The sequence below is a fragment of the Primulina tabacum genome, chromosome 5 (genome assembly GCF_025594145.1).
Source record: "Primulina tabacum isolate GXHZ01 chromosome 5, ASM2559414v2, whole genome shotgun sequence".
NCBI classification, from domain to species: Eukaryota; Viridiplantae; Streptophyta; class Magnoliopsida; order Lamiales; family Gesneriaceae; genus Primulina; species Primulina tabacum.
Window position 1 is genome coordinate 1,780,204 of NC_134554.1, and position 17,686 is coordinate 1,797,889.

At 35.6% G+C, this 17,686-nt stretch overlaps 3 protein-coding genes and 1 pseudogene across 4 annotated transcripts; 1 reads left to right on the plus strand and 3 right to left on the minus strand.

The window, feature by feature from the left end:
- Positions 1 to 596: 596 nt before the first annotated feature.
- On the minus strand, positions 597 to 2,313 carry LOC142545338 (putative phospholipid hydroperoxide glutathione peroxidase; annotated as a pseudogene).
- A 325-nt stretch (positions 2,314 to 2,638) lies between these two features.
- On the plus strand, positions 2,639 to 3,979 carry LOC142545097 (glutathione S-transferase T1-like). The gene is made up of 6 exons (XM_075652071.1): positions 2,639 to 2,799; positions 2,929 to 3,019; positions 3,086 to 3,128; positions 3,198 to 3,252; positions 3,551 to 3,659; positions 3,723 to 3,979. Exons 1-6 carry the CDS (start codon positions 2,735 to 2,737, stop codon positions 3,930 to 3,932), a joined length of 573 nt encoding a protein of 190 aa, XP_075508186.1. The 5' UTR covers positions 2,639 to 2,734; the 3' UTR covers positions 3,933 to 3,979.
- A 191-nt stretch (positions 3,980 to 4,170) lies between these two features.
- On the minus strand, positions 4,171 to 8,768 carry LOC142545337 (putative copper-transporting ATPase HMA5). Its single transcript, XM_075652463.1, has 6 exons — positions 8,338 to 8,768; positions 6,425 to 7,816; positions 6,073 to 6,327; positions 5,805 to 5,927; positions 5,210 to 5,689; positions 4,171 to 4,595 (listed from the first exon to the last, which is right to left on the minus strand). The coding sequence occupies exons 1-6, from the start codon at positions 8,632 to 8,634 to the stop codon at positions 4,179 to 4,181; spliced, it is 2,964 nt and encodes a 987-aa protein (XP_075508578.1). The 5' UTR covers positions 8,635 to 8,768; the 3' UTR covers positions 4,171 to 4,178.
- Positions 8,769 to 11,758: 2,990 nt separating this feature from the next.
- Positions 11,759 to 15,842, minus strand: LOC142545339 (MND1-interacting protein 1-like). Of its 2 annotated transcripts, none has more exons than XM_075652466.1 (3): positions 15,585 to 15,842; positions 13,731 to 15,421; positions 11,759 to 12,311 (listed from the first exon to the last, which is right to left on the minus strand). In XM_075652466.1, the coding sequence occupies exons 2-3, from the start codon at positions 15,411 to 15,413 to the stop codon at positions 11,790 to 11,792; spliced, it is 2,205 nt and encodes a 734-aa protein (XP_075508581.1). In that variant the 5' UTR covers positions 15,414 to 15,421; positions 15,585 to 15,842; the 3' UTR covers positions 11,759 to 11,789. The 2 variants fall into 2 exon arrangements, with proteins under 2 accessions (XP_075508581.1, XP_075508579.1); XM_075652464.1 differs by having other exon boundaries at positions 13,731 to 15,425; positions 15,585 to 15,841.
- Positions 15,843 to 17,686: the final 1,844 nt, after the last annotated feature.

Below are 17,686 nucleotides of genomic sequence, written 5' to 3' on the forward strand. Positions count from 1 at the left end.
AATCATGTTCAGAATATATATTTCTATCATTTTTTCACAAACTTTAGTGTTTCAAAAATAATACATAAAATATATGATGGCTAGTTTTAAAACAAATTACACGAGTTAAAATATAAAGCCTACTTACATGATTGTTCTTAACTAAAAAACATGACATAAATTTTATGTGCTTGGCTCGAAATAACTAGAGTTTCTATGTGTATTCGAACATCGTTTGGACACAACTTTTGTTTCATTCTTTGACAGCAGTTTTTGCTCGAAATTCTTGAAGAAATGTTAGTAGAATTTCGTTCTCCTTGTAGCCGGTGTTGCTCGAATTTTTTAGGTGATTTTGCTGTAGTTTTTTGGCTTTCTCTAATCCTAATGCATCTATTTATAAGTGACCAGCTGAAAAGTCACCATTATGACCATCTTTCATTGGCCATAATTCGGTTTTTATGAGCAATAAACATATCTTAATAATTCAACAATTAACTTATGTCAAAATAAGCCCTTCAATTTCGACACATGAGGTATAAATGGCTGTCATATTCTGAAATGTGGTCAATCATCCGACTTTAAGGTTGCTAATGACTATTAACTTCACTGTTACAAAGCTATTTAATTTTCAGAATTGACGAGATTTACAAATGCTTGGTGCAAGAAGTTATTACATGATGTTTAATTTATACAAATCCTCAAAGGTGCCATTATGATCAAGCTTTAATTCCCAAGGAGCTCTTCTGTATGTCCTTCTGAAAAAGATACGAGATAGTTATGGACAGTTTTAATTTTGCCGAGTAATGGAGGATATGGACATGCGGTCATCGAACCACAGAAGAATAAATTTTCCGATATTTTACCTCTAGCTTTAGGGGAGAAGTGATAGGTGGATTGCGATTGAATACTCAACCATTTTTGTCGATAAGGAATTTGGTGAAGTTCCATTGATGCTGGTCCAGAAAAGGCCCCCTTTCATTGATTTCATGTACTTGTATATTGGAGAAGCATTGGCACCATTCTAGGTACCAAAACATATAATTTTTTTTTTTGAAGAACTTGTTAGAAAATATGTTTAATCATGGGCAAGCCCTCCATAAAATGAGCAGTGCTTTAACAAGAAACAAGATGCTTTAATTTGTTAAAACGACCTTGCGAAAAATGGGATTTTGGGCTCTAAAATGAGTGCAAGCAAGCTCCTGAATCTGTTCATCGGTGCCAGGCTCCTGTGAACCAAACTGATTGCAGGGAAATGCCATTATCTCTAAACCTGGCAAATATGCCAACTCCAAAGAATTATACTCGAGGTTTTAAAAAAAAATGTGTTACTAGTAAACAATAGAATGTAAGTGCACTAACACAACCCCGGAAAGATAATAAACAGAAAGCACACCTTGGTCCTTGTATCTGTACGTAGTACAAAGTTGCCAATTCGGCGTAGTTAGAACTTGCCAGGACGCTGTCTCATACGATTAATAAATCGATAATTAGGAAAGATGATTATATATTCACAACGCTAAACATCCAGACCGGAGCATACTTAACACCAGTAAACAAAGTAATGGAGAAGAAAAAGAGCCTAACCAAATAGGCCAAAAGTGATTTATCTTTAGATGCAGGATCACTTATATAAATTAAAACATACCACAGAGTCTAGGTTTCTTCATCAATATGGAACAGATAGATAAGAGATCTCAAGATAGAATATACCAGTTGGATGCAACATTGACAATGAGCAGGACTTTTCCTTTGTAAATGCTCAGATTAACATCCCTACCCTTGAAGTCCTGACACCATAAAGTATATATATCTTTAAGTTAGATGCAACATCAAGGCAGCAAGTAACAAACGACTTTACGCCAGGGCTCGCTTGGATCAAGATTCAAGAAACTAGAAGCCGATATCAATTGACCCTTCCAACTCGAAAGAATTAACCAAGAACTATCTAAAAACATCCATTATTGTACGAGTAAAAGATAATGAAATACAAAAAGGAATTACTTTTATAAGATGTACAAACTAATTGTAACATCCTGCTTCAGCTGGATGCTTTTGTATTCTAAACATTAGCAGCCAACTTCTTATAATTCGCGAATTAATCTTATTGAACTCAAATGTATACAAAAGTTATAGAATTTCAGAGGGAGAAGGAAATGATACCTTGACAGTGAAGTCATGGATGGATTGAGTAGTCATTGAATTTGTATGGGATACCCCAAAATGAAGTTTCTTGACAGAAGATTCAATGGAATTTTTGTGGTCCTAAGACGATAGAACTGCCCGCTTTTGAGTCTCATGCATGGATGTGAGGATGCTTGGCACCGTGCCACGTGGCATTATCTCGTCCACTGATACTTACTGAAGGTAGAAGAATCCAACGGTCGTTGCGTGAACACGTTTTAGTTTCACAAAAAATGAAAAGTGATGATTCTATTTCTATGTCGGCATTAAAAAATTGAAAACTAGGTATACCTTAACATATTTTTTTTTAAAAAAATTATCTTTTATTTTTGAATGATTATATCAATTAAACAAATTAATTATTGTAAAAAATTTATTTTAATTATTTTTTATTTTATTAGAATTTCCAATTGTTTAGGCAAAAAATATTTAATATGTATCAACGCGCGAGTGAAGCGGCTTAGTATTTAACTCATCAAGGGATCATACGACTGACTGTGAGCCATACAATTATTTCTACAGCCAATTATCAGTGTCTGTGCATGAGAGTCTGGAGGAGCAAAAAGAAAGAAAAATGGCTTTGAAGGTTTATGTAGATCGAATGTCGCAACCTTCCCGTGCAATCCTTTTGCTCTGCAAGTAAAGATCTCTTCTTTGATCACTTTGACAATGTTTGCAATTCGTTGCCCTTTTTTGGGATTTGTTTTTTTGTTGTTGTTGTTATTGAAGCGACATTGTTTCTTTATATTTGATCCGATCTCGTTTAAGGGTGAACGGGATTGAATTTGAGGAGGTTAAGATTGAACTCGCTAAATCGGAGCATAGATCCTCTGAGTTTGCAGGTATCGCGTGCATTCATGTTTATGTACTTGAGAAAGTTCACGATTCTTGTACAATCATGTATGAACACTCGAGATTCATTTAGCAAGTTCCAGCGATTGTACATGGTGATTTCAAGCTTTTTGAGAGGTACCCATTTAACTAATCATTGATTATTTGAATCTTAAATTTCTAGCATTATCTATATCTGTTCCGCGGTCATGCAATACTAATTTACGTGGCTTCTGCATTTCCTGGAGTTGCAGATCACTGGTACGATGTTTTGCTTTTGTCATTTAATTTCCTTATAACCTCTCGCACTCATAATTTATAGTAAAATGTCAATTAAAAGACTCTCAAAACAGGATTGAGTAAGGTAAGAGCTATTTGCGAGAAGAAAAAAAGTGACATCTATTTTACCTTGATACTTAACGCCTCTCCTGCTCAAGTTTTCCTTCAGAATTTCACCTGATTACTCGTCTGTGTCTTTGTTAATTTGTCATCTTTTATATCATGGTATATCCTGCATACTTGGCTAACTCGAATCTTGAACTATTGTTTACCGGTCCAGGTATCCAGCTGATGTGCAAAAGAGAGCAAAGATTCACTCAGTCCTTGATTGGCACCACTCCAATTTGCGCCAACATTTTCTTCTCGAGAAAGATGTGTCATTTCGAAATTAACAAATGCTTCAACAATATGAGAGAATTCACATTTTCTTTCAACCCCTTCTCCCTTACTAGGTTGTGGACGAGGAGGATCGTGACCGTATTCTAGGACCACACAAGAGAATCTTAAAATGGATCGAGAATGTAAGGAATGCAACGGGGCCTTACTTTGATGAGCTTCACTCGATCTTGTTACATGTCAGAGAGAAACTAAAAGAACGAAGGTCCAAGCTGCTACCAAACTATGAGGAAGAAAATACTAAACATTGGATGGACTTTTCTTGATGTGTGAACATCAGATGAAATTGCTAAAGCATTCAAATAGTTTTTTGAAACCTATTGATAAGATTATTTAATTAAGAACTCATGAAAAAATTAGAGCATTAAACATAACAGGTTACAAAGAAGATAACAGCATGACATTACATGGCATATCACAATATCACACAAACACAAGATAGATGAACGTTTCAAAAACAGAAAGACGCGTCCCAAATATTTACATGATTCTGCACAATCAAAGTCACACAACTACGCAACAGTGATCCCTCTTATTTCAAGAGTATCCAACACCTTAGGTCTCTTGTAATTCTTCAGTAAAAGAGAGCTACAAACAACACTAACCGAAGAAGCTGCCATTGCTGCTCCAGCAATCCACGGCGGCAACCGGAATCTGGTTAAAGGGAAAAGTGCACCTGCAGCAATTGGGATGCCGAGCACGTTGTATCCTAAAGCCCAAAGATAGTTAAGACGTATTCTAAAAAAGGTTTTTCTTGAAAGGTGTATCGCCGTTACAACATCCTCCAAATTGCTCTTCATGAGAACAATGTCAGCAGCCTCGACCGCAATGTCGGTGCCTGCACCAATTGCCATCCCAACATCTGCAGCTATGAGAGCCGGTGAGTCATTGATTCCGTCTCCGACCATTGCCACAACATTTCCTGAAGCCTGTAAGAAACAGTAAGCTTGAAGATGTTGAATGGCAGTACAAAAATGTATGATGAGTAGAGTCCGTGTCATTATACAAAAGACAACAGCCGAGGATGGCAATGAAACTCAAATTTTCAAACCATGCCGTGGCCAAGTTCTATGTTTCAAATTTGATATGCAATTTTCTTTTCAAATACATGTTCCTCTACCTACCAACATATTTTCGTGTTTTACATATACTACGTCCGCAATCACAGTTTTGGTTACGTTCTTGAATGGTAGGATACCATAGACAGTGAATTTTCTCGCATGCTTAGGGAAGGAAATATAGTTTCAGATGGGTTGAGGAATGGAGCCATGGATATGAAAGACATAAGAGATAGACAACATTCACGCACACACCATACCGAGGAGGAGATTCAAGGATGCATTTGGATAGATCCATGAGGAACACAAACAGATGGATAGATCAAGTTATTTATATTGCTGCTTGGTGGTTTCCATGTATCTTGGAAGAGGTTTTGGTCTAATGTTCCTTTCACGTACCTTCCAGTTCTCTCTAATTGTAGGGGTATCTAACCCGGCTTGGTACTGATTAGTTTTTCAGAAGATTAATAAGAAAAATGTTTTACCTGTAGTTCCTTCACTTTCTCTGTTTTATGCTCAGGTTTCGCTTCTGCAATGACAGTATCTATGCCAACTTCTTTGGCAATTGCTTTTGCAGTTCCCCAGTTATCACCTGTCACTACTATACTCCTGACTTTCATAGACTTCAGAATGGAAATGACATCACGAGCCCCAGGTTTTAATGGATCAGATATGGCAAGAATTCCAACTAGCTCCTTATCGATAGACACAAGAATTCCAGTTTGAGCCAACCCTTCAGTCTCTGCTAATATTTCTTCGGCATCAAGTGAAATATGGACCTGATGATCCACCATCATGCTCTTATTTCCCACAATAACTTCTTTGTTTCTCACAACAGCCTTCACGCCATGTCCAGTAATGGATTCAAAGTTCAGGGCTTCTGGCCAAACAGGATTCTCTTCATCTTGTTTGAATTTTTTGGCATACTCAACAATTGCTTTGGCCAATGGGTGTTCGCTGTTTACCTGATAATTCAAAACACACCACTCGGTCAATATTAACATCCCATGGATTTATATTCTGCAACTCTACAAGCTTTTTACTTCTCTATGAGGTTCTGTAGAGTAAATAGGAGAATACCTCAGCAGCTGCAACCAACTCATAAAAGTCCCAGAGAACCATATGTTTCAAAAGCTTTGTGTTGACAACCACCGGCTTTCCAACCGTCAGAGTTCCCGTTTTGTCAAAAACTATATAGTTCACCTGTTATAACAAGTAGAAACAAATTATATAGAGGTAGCCTAATGTGTTGCAAGTGAATAGAGTGACGATATATCTGTTTGTACTATGATATTTGGTTTCAGATATTCACTAACCAATCACAACAAATTATACTCAATAATCGAACCTTGTGAGTGCTTTCTAATGCCTGGCCACCTTTAATTAGGACGCCTTGAGAAGCACCAACTCCAGTACCAACCATAACAGCTGTTGGTGTAGCAAGGCCAAGTGCACATGGACAGGCTATGACCATGACAGAAATGCCAAACTGGAGTGCTAGCTGAAAGCTATCCATGGAAGAAGGAATCCAAGATTTGGGGTATCCATTTAATTTCCCAGATAAAAACCAGGCGAGCCATGTAGAAAATGAAAGAATTATAACCTGAAAATTGAATATGGGCATCCAATTTTAACCCTGTGAAAAGATACAGAGCTAGAAATTTTAAAACGAGAACTAACAAAAAGAAGTTTATACTTACTAAAGGCACAAAGTATTTGGAAATACGATCAGCAAATTTTTGGACCGGAGCTTTTGCCATTTGTGCTGATTCAACAAGCCGGACAATTTGAGCTAGGGCACTCTCTGACCCAACCTTTGTTGCCTTAATGTGCAGCACCCCGTTTGTGTTTAGAGTCCCTCCAATAACCATGTCACCTTTCCTCTTTGCCACAGGCCCAGACTCTCCAGTAATCATGCTCTCATTTACATGACTTTGGCCCCAGATAACAAATCCGTCACAAGCTACTTTTGCTCCTGGGATGATCTTCATGACATCATTCTTTTGTATTAATCGACTGTCTATTTCTTCCTCATTCAACACATTTCCTTCACTGCCTAAGGTTAAAAGGGTTGCTGTTTCAGGAGTCAAGTCCATGAGCTTCTCTATGGCTTCAGATGTCTTGCCCTTGGCCAAAACTTCCAAATACTTCCCAAGAAGTATGAAGGAAATAAGCATTGAGCTGGTCTCAAAAAAATCAGTCGACTCAAAACTCGGAGAAGTAGCAGCTCTTAACACAGAATAGACTGAATAAAAATAGGCAGCATTTGTTCCAAGTGCTATTAAGACATCCATGTTTGCTGAGCCATGACGTAAAGCTTTGTAAGAACCAATATAGAATCGACGACCAATGACAAACTGAACTGGAGTTGACAGAATCCACCTTAAAATCTCCCCAATGCTAAGCATGTTAACTATCTTGGTGTCCAGCCCATGTTTGATACCAGGGATATACATGAAAATCATAGACAGTAAAAAAACAGGAACCGTGAAAACCAGACTCCAAAGAAAAGATCTGCGGTATTTCTTGATTTCCTCTTCCCGATGAGTATCTCTCCCCCCTCCTTCAGGAAATATTGTTGCCTTGTAACGTCCAGATCCAGCCGACTCTATAATTTCAATGAAATTTCTAGGTCCGGTCAAATCCGATTGGTAAGATACCGATATTTTTTTCAGCTCTGGATCATAGTTCGCATCTTGAACCCCTGGAAGTGCTTGAATAGAATTCCCAATTATTCTCATGGAACTTTCTGTGCGCACTCCATCAATTTGCAGATGTATTTTGCACCTATCTACACCAGTACTAACGAGCAAGGCCTCAAATCCAGTATTTTCTACAGCTTCCAAGATCTGACTACAGGTCAAGATCTTTGAATCGTAATGGACTTCAGCCTCCTCAGTTGCTAATGCTACCTGTGCTCTTTGTACACCTGGTAAAGCTTGCAAAGCAGATTCAACAGTTGAGGAACAAGAAGTGCAAGTCATTCCTTTTATGCGAACTCGGCATACTTGAGAAGATTTCTCATTTATTTCATCATTAATCAATGTGGCTTCAAATCCAACATCATCGATCGTCTCACGGATGGTTTCCTCCTGAACATGCAGAACATGTTAATCTAGTTCTCATTGACGGAGCAATTTTGTTCCCAGTAATTGTAAACTATCTAACTTGATAGCTGGACTTTGAATTGGATTAAGACACAAACGTTTTAGGGGAAGCCCACTAGCCTTAGTATTAGAGTCGGGTGGCTCCTTCCCTTGCTTTACACATACTAAACCCCCCCACCCACCCCCCAAAAAAAGAACTTTCTCAAAATCTTGATGTCTAGGACCGACCTGTATTTCCCACCCATCCTCGAGATCAGTCGCTGCAGGAACTAGGCAGTTAAATCTGGGTTGTTTTTATCAAGAATTTGAAGGTAAAATCTATTAAATTTGCAAGAAATTGCCTCCACAAATCAAATATTAGCAAGCTTTCACACCAAGCACGAAGAACGACAGTAAAACATGAAGAAATGTTTCAACGAACATCCCATCAAATTAATCTCAATTTTCAAAATTAAATCAACAAAAAAACACCCCAACACGCATAAAAATCTAATCTTCCTACTCACATTAACAAAAGCCGGGTAAAACATGACTTGAGCGCGATTGTTCAAGACATCAACCGCCGCCTCCTTGATTCCGGGGAGGCGTTTGACGGCCTTCTCCACCGATCCAGCGCAGGCTGAGCACGTCATTCCTACGACGGAGAAAAGGGCCTTGGCTTCTGACCCTTGCATGGATTTTTCTTCGTCCGATGATACGATGACCCCTTTGGGATACCTGGGCATTGAAGGATAGCGTGGACGTGGGGATAAATCCCCACTCTCCTTTCTTATGCATGCAAACGAGAGAAATTTCGCCGCCATTAAAAATTCTTCTCGAGCAATTGCAAATCAAAGTCGATCCTTTTAGTTGATGAAAGATTCTCCGTCTTTAATTCTGCAATATACGAAGAAATGGAGAATTTGTATACATAGTGCTTGGGGAAGACGCAATGTGCACATATACACGTTAGTTTTTACCCCTAAACATTTGTAATGCATTTTTATATAAATATCGTTAAAATATTTTTTTACTTATTGAATATATAATTTTATTATATTTTATCAATAAATGAGTATCATTGACATAATTTTGTAGATAGATAGGGATGCAAACGAACCAAAACGTTTGTGAGCTATTCGAAGCTCGATTCGATAAAAGCTCGTTTGAGCTCGTTTAATGAGACTCGTTAAGATAAACAAACCAAACTCAAGCTTTACAGTATTCGGCTTGTTAGCTCGTGAACATATTCGTTGGTAAGTTAACGAGTAATCTTTTAGATGAAAAAAATAGTTTTGATATTTAATTTATTGATTTTACATATTATTTATGAAATATATAGAAAAATCTATTAAATTTATTTATTATAATAAATTTACAAATTTTAATAAAAATAATATATTTTTCTATATATATATAATTTATTTTTTAATTAATTTAATTAAAATTTAAATGTATAATTTATATTTATTAAGTTTGTTTAGGCTCGATAAAGGCCTGAATAAACTCGTGAGCCATGCATATATTCGTTAAATAAAGCTCGAGCTCGGCTCGATTATAAACGAACCAAGCTCGAACATTCAAGAGTTCGGCTCGGCTCGACTCGATTACATCCCTATAGATAGATATGTAATATATGAAAAAAGTATATACATATTATATGTATGTGACAATATTTTTTGAATGTAAATATACAACTTATTTAATTAAATTAAGAATCTCTAAATGTGATGGTTTTATAAATTTTTATTACCGTGTAAATTGTAATCTGTACAAATTCACCATTATAGTATAGTGATCTTTGACATTTTCACATTTGTACCATCAATTTCACCATTTTAGGTAAAATAATATTATTTAATAACATTAAATTAACTTTAAGTTTTGCAAGAATTTTTTAAATAATCAATAAATTAAGCTAGTAACGAAAATAATTTTTTTACTGTATTCTGCATCAACGTATCATATGAAATGTTATTTCCGCTTTATAATTATACAATTAATATTATATGGAAAAAAAAAATTATAAAATCAAAGACAAGTTGGATGATTAATACATGAACTCTGATAGATACTAATTAAGGAGTAAATTGTGACATGAATTGGTGTAGGTACTTCCGTGAGACTCGAAAAATGTCCAGGTTCAACGCATGAAGTAAAATCTCTCTTTGTATACATATTTTGACTTTTTATTCACCCAATGATTCAAAATAAAATAAATTATTTTGTGGTTAAATTGAAGTTTTCTATACTTGCCGAACTGAATTTCACCATATATTGATGGATAAATTATTTTAAATGTCTCTCTCAACATTGTATTATATTATTAAGTTTGTAATACTTAAATTAATTAACTTTTGATGTCATAGTCTATTTTAATAATTATATATATTAATAAAATATAAAAACTTTAATGCAAGGTATACGTAAGACAAAGTCTTTATTTTATAAACATCAAGTTGTAGGTTCAATTCTATTTGCGTTTTTAATTTCTACTTTCAATTTAGTCATTCACTATTTTTTATAATTATATTTGATTCTCATTCAAATATGAAACAAATAAATTATAAAAAATTATTATACAAACACTCAACGTATACATCGATGTACTAGTTACATATTATGGCACACCTCTCTTTATTGATGGGCTTGGTTGAATAAAGTAGAGTTTGGTCTTTAAAATTTAACCCAATTACTTGTCTTACTGTATGATATCATTTAAGTGGGCCTCCGAATTGATTTTTAAACGAAATAAATTTTAGTTTTTTTCTTTTAAATAGGATGATCTACCTATAATTGGTATATTATCTATAATTTATATGTATATACATATTATGCACACCATGCATGTGTTCGGTTGGTTACTTGTAAATAATCATGCATGATACCCATAAAATAGTCATTTTAATGGACGGATCAAAATGTAATTTTTTTGTTGAATAAAAATAATTATATATAAAAACTTATTTTAGTAAATTCTAAAAATAACTACATAAATTTTTAAATCGAAGTTACTAACTTAAATATTTTAAAAATAATTAATTAATTTAAAAATATAAGCTAGTCTAATTTATGTCCAATTAACCAATAGCGACGAATAATTAATTAAATATGAACTCGTTGCTAAAAAAATTCTACACCTAACACTTGTTGTCAATTCTCACCTGTTATTTCTCGTGCCATTCAACGTTTGTGAAAGGTCATCGTGACATTTTCATTAATATTATTAAGATTATAGTTACATTTATAAATATATAAAATAAACCCTAGTATTTTAACGTCAGCTTTCAAATAAATATTTTAGTTGTGTCTTTAAAAATTGATCAACTTAAATTATTTGTCAAACAAATATTTGGATTGTAAATTTATTCCAATAAATTTTTAATATCATGATACATAATTGAGCTAAACAATTAAAAAAACATTCGTTTTACTGTGACTAAAATGTCATGCGTGACATAAAATAATAGGTTAAATATCAAAATTATCGAGTAAGTAAAAAAACAAATGAACACAACAATTCAAGAGAATTGAATGTGTAGCGTATATGATCAGCGACAATAAAACAATAAAGAGAGAGAATAAATTCACGAAATATATTATATAATATCAGTCGTTAAAATGAAATCAACCGAATATACTTTGCCAAAACCTTTTATTTTTTAGCACAATTCAGCAAACAAGCAGAAGAGCAATGTGACTCGAGAGTCGAGATAAAAACATCCAAGACTTGCAATGGGGGAGATAAATGCTCCAATTTGAAAACCAATCTTCAACGAAGTATGCATAATCAGGTAGCAAATGCAAAAGGTGTCTGACGATTACTTGCAAATCTACCATGCCACTACAAGATAGCAAATAGAAAACAAGTAAAATGGTTCCAACAATTGTCCCAGAACTCCATAGAAAAGAGAAGACATACACGAGTCTTCATCCAAGAAGCCTTCCGAGTATGCGACGTTGGGTTAATGGCACTATGCTAAGAGCTCGCCCCATAAACTCGAATCCTCTGTTCGATAGGAGCACGGCAATACAGACATGTAGCTCTTCCTTTCTTCCCATAGTTCTCGTTGCAATTGGTGCAAATAACTTGATGAGCGCAAGGCAGGAAAACTATGGACACTTCATCCTCCATGCATATCATACAGTCCCTATCATGGACCACCTCTTTTTCTGGGGAATCATCTTCTAAAAGATCAAGCTCGCGCAGCAAGGTTGTAATGTTTCTTCCTTGTAGGTTTGTGTCATCAGAGTTTTTCAGTGTTGTATTGTTAGATTGATCTTCAACCTCTTTGGATTGTGCAGAATCTTTAAGGCGAGCGTATTCTTGCTCCAGCCTTCGAAGGTCATCCTTATGACGTTGGAAGTCGATCTCTATCTTAACACGCATAGATTCAAGCTTCCTTTTGTTATTAACTTCAGATGCCTCTTTAAGGCGTCGTTCTTCTTCTAGCTTAGTGAGAACTTGCTCCTTTTCCTTTTGCTCTTGCCTCCACTTTGCCTTTCAGATAGAAAAAAAAACAAAGACAAATCAGATAAAATGCTGGATCTCATTTCACCGTGTTGGGCTAGCAAATACTTTCCAATTGACAGAGTAATTCACAAGAGCTAGACGGTGAGGAAACAAATAAGCTGGCTACTCCAGTTAATGATTAATCACATAAACAAGGTTGCAGCAATGCGCCATAATTAAGAAAATGTAGATCACAGTATTATATAAATTATAAGAACGTCAAAAAGCTTCATAACTCACAAAACATTGACCGATATCCAGGCATTTCAGATCTCAAGCCCATAAGTTTTCATTAAAATTAATTTATATGGATGGACTAGAGGTTCGGCATAATACATGAAAATGGTAGGCATAAACCTGTGTTTGGCAATAAGGATGTTGTAATCATGATAGTTCAAGAAGAAAATTAAGGGAAAAAAAACTTAAAAAATTTGAATCAGTCCTCAGAGAATTAGACAATTAAAATTTACTGAGTGGTTTTTATCAAGGTATCATGAATATGTCAGCTCGTAACATTTTCAGAACTTTGAGGCACATTAATGTGCGTTTTTCATACCCTTGTCCGACTATTTACTCCCGCACATGTATCTAAATAAAATTATAACACCAACAAAATAAGAACCAGATAAACCATCAGAAGCAACTAAAATCATTGGACTAAATTACAATAAAAAGGGAAATAGACTGTACCTGGATTAGACCGTCCTTGACACAGATATTACTCTCTATAAAGTTGCTAGTTCCGGCAGACAAATTGAATAACAAATTACAAGAGAAAATATCCATTACAAGAACATCATTCGCATTATTAATTCCTCATTATGGTTTTACCAAGCTATGCCAAATTATGCTTTAACTCAGACCTTTGATAGCAATCTTCTCACCACACACAGGAAAATCAGGTGATGATGACACTTGAGACACCATCAACAAAGTTCAAGTACACCAAATAAGTACTAGTATAATACAACAATTTCCAGCCATGCCCTGAAAGAATATCTGAAATTCTGTAGATAATCAACTTGAATTTTTATGTCTAAACAAATTCATGTCAATACAAACCATAGTTCAAGAAAAGTGACATCACAAATGGACAAGATCTCGTCGAAGGAAAGTAGGAGTGCCACATTGTCTTGACAATTCAGAATAGAATGAAAAAATGAATTCATACTCAAGACCCTTGATATCAACAACAGCAGGAAAATATGAAACCAAAAGCATGCACCCACATGAAATAGTCAAAACATTAATTATGGGAAATACTGTTATGTAGCATTGTCATAGAATGTAGCAGTTACATATGAACATGGGATTACAGGCGGGATAATTTATAAAAACAATCAAAATAACATTTTCTGCACATGAAAATTTCCTGTTAGTATTTGGAAAGATTGAAGTATCACATACCTCGGTATCCTTCGTGTCTACCTCGATGAGGGCCAACTCTTGCTCCAACTCTGATATCTTTTGTCTCTCTTCTGCAATATCCTCCTGCATTTTGGTTTTCTGTTTCTCCCAGGCCAAAAGCTTCTTGAGAAACTTTTTCTCTCTTTTCGCAACTTCCAAACAGGTGGCAACGGATTCAGATGCACTTAGTTTAGCCGCCTGCATTTCAGCTTTGATTTCCGCATTCTCAGTCTCAAGCTTTCTAACAGCAGCGTTTGCACGGTCCACTTGACCACTTGCCTTTCTTAAAGCATTCTCGGTCTCAGACACCCGCTTCATGGTGGAATCTTCAGGGGTTTGTTTCCCCTTTTTCAGCCGCTGGAACTCCTCTCTCTCCATTCTTAGCGTCTTAAGTTCGGTTAAATCATGACTAAGCTTTCTTGCAGCTTGCACTGCCTTCTGCTGAGCCCATTCTTTCCGTTCCTGCACTTGTTTCTCCAAGTCCTTTATCTGATGAATCAAACTCAGGATCATTTCATCTTTCTGATCCAATGGCAGTTGTTCTGTATTCTCATCAAGATTTAAGTCCCGAAACTTATTCATCACAGAGTTTATCACATCTTGATTCTTTTCATATTGGGATTCCTCACTGTTCCCAGCAAGAACCTCAACTTTGCCAGGTTCATTTGACAAATTCCCAGAAGACAAAGAGCTAGGACAAGCCTGTGACTGACTTTGAAAATGCTTCGAGTTTGCCCTAAATCCTGCAGCAAACATAGCAACATTTCTCTTTAACAGATTCTTCATTGACGGGGTGAGATTAAACCTCTTAGGACACTCAATCTCTCTCTGTAAAGTCATGTCTGATGCATATGGAACAACTCCATTTGTTGGTAATTCGGACTTACCACAATTATCGAAACCCCAGCCGCTATGAAACTTACACATTGCTGGGGGAACCCCAACTGTTCCTCCATTGCTAACACCACTCTCAGAACTCGCAGTACCACTAACCAACCCACTCTCGCACCCATTCCCAGCAGACAACGGCGAGGCTTCCGGAATTTCCATCATGCTGGCACGGCCGACATGGAGATCGCTCATCAATAAACACCACATTGCGTCACCTTTACTCAGATGAGGCCTAACTTGTTGCAACAAACACACCATTCCCGTAAGTGAATACTCCTCCATCTGTCTCAAGTTCAAAAAAGTCACGGCCTCGGCCTCCTCATCATTCCCCTCGTTACACCCATCATTACTCAGATAAGCCAAAGAATTAGACAAAATATTAGTCAAAACATCCATCCCACCATAACAATGCCCATTTTTCAAAATGGCCTTTAAAGCAACTTCCTGGTCATAACCCAATCCAACGAGTTTATTAATAGCCTCATTGTACAAGACCTCCAAATTCTTCAGCAATACATCCTCCAATTGTTCCTCCGTGCAGTACCCCCACCCATGATCATCAAGTCCTGAGCACGAACTGAAATTCGGGTTCAGGCTCAAGCCCAGGTTCGGGTTCGGGCCTTGGGCCAAAACATTGAGGGCAGATTGGTAATAACCGGGTTTAGGCTCAGATGTATTTTCCGATTCCTCCACATCACCTTGTGTCATGGGATTAAAATGATCCAATTCGGGCTTCGCTGATCCCGCCCTCCGGTTAGCCCGAATATGTTTCTCTTTCAGCGTACGGCCCATTTGAGAATCTAACTAATAATCCAGTCGAAAATAAACAATCAGACACAAGAACAATACAAGAACATAAATCGAAAATCAAAACAAAAAATCGGCTATATACAAATCCACATACACAAACACTAAATGTACGCAGAAAGGAAAAAGGAAACAGAGAAAGAGAGAAAAACTTACGGATCAGGTGATTATCCTGATTTTAGGGTTTCGGCAAAAAATATGAACTGGTGTGAATTTTGTGATTGTGGGCGGTGAAGGGTATGATATATATTTGGCCTTGTTATGCTTGGAGAGTAGGATTTCATGCCAGGCAGCATGGACCCATTCGGAGCAAGACCCGGGTCGGGTTGAACATCTCGTAATATGAACAAAATTGCAAAATCATACCTTTAGTATGTCCGAATTTGGATCGAACTGTTGTATAGAATGAAAAATTCAGCCGGCCATATTTAGAATAGGGTCCAAATGATATTTTGGTTATTTTGATACTATCAGTAATGAGTTTTTGTTTATCGTCGGGATGCAGATTTTAAGGTTATCACAGACTTAAATTTTTATCAGAACGATACGTTTCCGACAGACTTTAAGGTTATCACAAACTTAAATTTTTATCAGAACGATACGTTTCCGACAGACTTTAAGGTTATCACAGACTTAAATTTTTATGATACGTCGGTTTTAAATCTACTTTATTATAGTTTTTGTTTTAATTATGTGTTTTCTTTCAATAAACTGTGGGAGTGAAAAAATGTATCATGTCAGGCTTTTACCATGGTTGATCGAGTGGCTCTGCTATCAGACAATCGTTCCGTATTCATGGTCAACTAAGATAATCATTTTTTCGTGATATGATTTTCATTTTTTGTTATCTTTTTTATTATTTTTCAGAATTTTCATTCTCTGATAAAATCTTTAATATGAGATACATAATTAAGCGATCAATCAATCAAATAAAAGAAGTAAAGACGATGGCCAACAAAAAGCTGATACAAGAATCGCAACATAAATCTTGTTGTGATTTCCAGTAGTTACATGGCAACGGGGACCAAAATTGGAGATATTAATGGCCATCGGGCACAATAATTTTTTAGGTAGTCGTACATATGCAAAATGACACGTTGATTATTTTAATACTGGAAATTATGATTTTACATTTATCGTAACTTCAAGATGCAAACTTAATTCTACTGCATCAAATACTTAAATTTGCATCAAAACGGTATATTTAGTTATTTTATTTTGCTCAGTTACATATTTTTTTAAAAATATATTGTTGTTATACAAAATATAATACGTTATAGATCTAATTTTACATCAAAATGGTGTATCAGTTATTTTACCATGATTGATCCAATGTTTTTTTTTTTACTATTTTAGCTGGTGATAATAACGATTTGTTCGATACATTATCAAACAATAAACTAGAGTATTTATCTTATGCGACTGTCTCATTAAATATACGATCACACATGTTTTTAAATGAAAAATAATTGCATAAAACATCAAGTCCGGTATATATATACAATCGGTTGAAAAATATAGGAATCAAATCTAGATAATCCACATTCGAGACCAAACTCAATCTCTTTAGTTTCCAATAGATGAGCAGCTTGATTTGCTACATGCCTACAAAGTTAAACAGAGGAGGGTTGGTCTATATTACACCAGAAGATGGTATACCGTGAATACATCGAACACAAGCAAGAATCTTATCTTACCAATTTTAGCCATCAAATTTCAGCGAAAGTAGATTCAAAACAGAATTAAAAGAAGTGAAAAATCACATTTAATTTGTGGATTTTTTCATGGCAACGACTATATAAATAAAATCAAGAATAATGTGTTAAAAAAAATGGAAAATAAAAACAAAAAAGTGTCCCCATATTATGGGATAATTCATAATTCTATCTTTGTAGTTTATATTTATTACTAATTTCATATATTTAGTTTTGTACGTGTTAATTATATCTTTTAAAGTTTAGATTGTGTCTCAGTTTCGTTTCAATCATTGTATTCGATCGAGTTTGTGCGACACCGTGGAAAGTTTCAAGGAACGAGCCTCTTTCAACTCCTATCAGCGACAATTATAAACGGTGTCACACATGCTCGATCGAATTTGGAGAGAAATTTCCAGATGTAAAGTGTCATCGTTTAACATGCAGAGCAAGATAAAAATTTGGGAATTATCTATACTAGTAGTTTGATTTGGGTCAAAAAATGGAGTCACGTGGTCCTCAAGTGTGCTGACCGTCAACTAGTTGAACGATAGAGACAAAAAC

Excerpts from the sequence above, each read along its gene's own strand:
- LOC142545097 (XM_075652071.1), top strand. The coding sequence starts at position 2,735 with ATGGCTTTGAAGGTTTATGTAGATCGAATGTCGCAACCTTCCCGTGCA. Across the intron at positions 3,253-3,550 it reads CCTGGAGTTGCAGATCACTG|GTATCCAGCTGATGTGCAAA; the intron begins GTACGATGTTTT and ends TTACCGGTCCAG. Across the intron at positions 3,660-3,722 it reads AAGATGTGTCATTTCGAAAT|GTTGTGGACGAGGAGGATCG; the intron begins TAACAAATGCTT and ends CTCCCTTACTAG.
- LOC142545337 (XM_075652463.1), bottom strand. The coding sequence starts at position 8,634 with ATGGCGGCGAAATTTCTCTCGTTTGCATGCATAAGAAAGGAGAGTGGG. Across the intron at positions 5,690-5,804 it reads AGTTGGTTGCAGCTGCTGAG|GTAAACAGCGAACACCCATT; the intron begins GTATTCTCCTAT and ends TTGAATTATCAG. Across the intron at positions 4,596-5,209 it reads AGAAAGTGAAGGAACTACAG|GCTTCAGGAAATGTTGTGGC; the intron begins GTAAAACATTTT and ends TGTTTCTTACAG.
- LOC142545339 (XM_075652466.1), bottom strand. The coding sequence starts at position 15,413 with ATGGGCCGTACGCTGAAAGAGAAACATATTCGGGCTAACCGGAGGGCG. Across the intron at positions 12,312-13,730 it reads TAGACACGAAGGATACCGAG|GCAAAGTGGAGGCAAGAGCA; the intron begins GTATGTGATACT and ends TCTATCTGAAAG.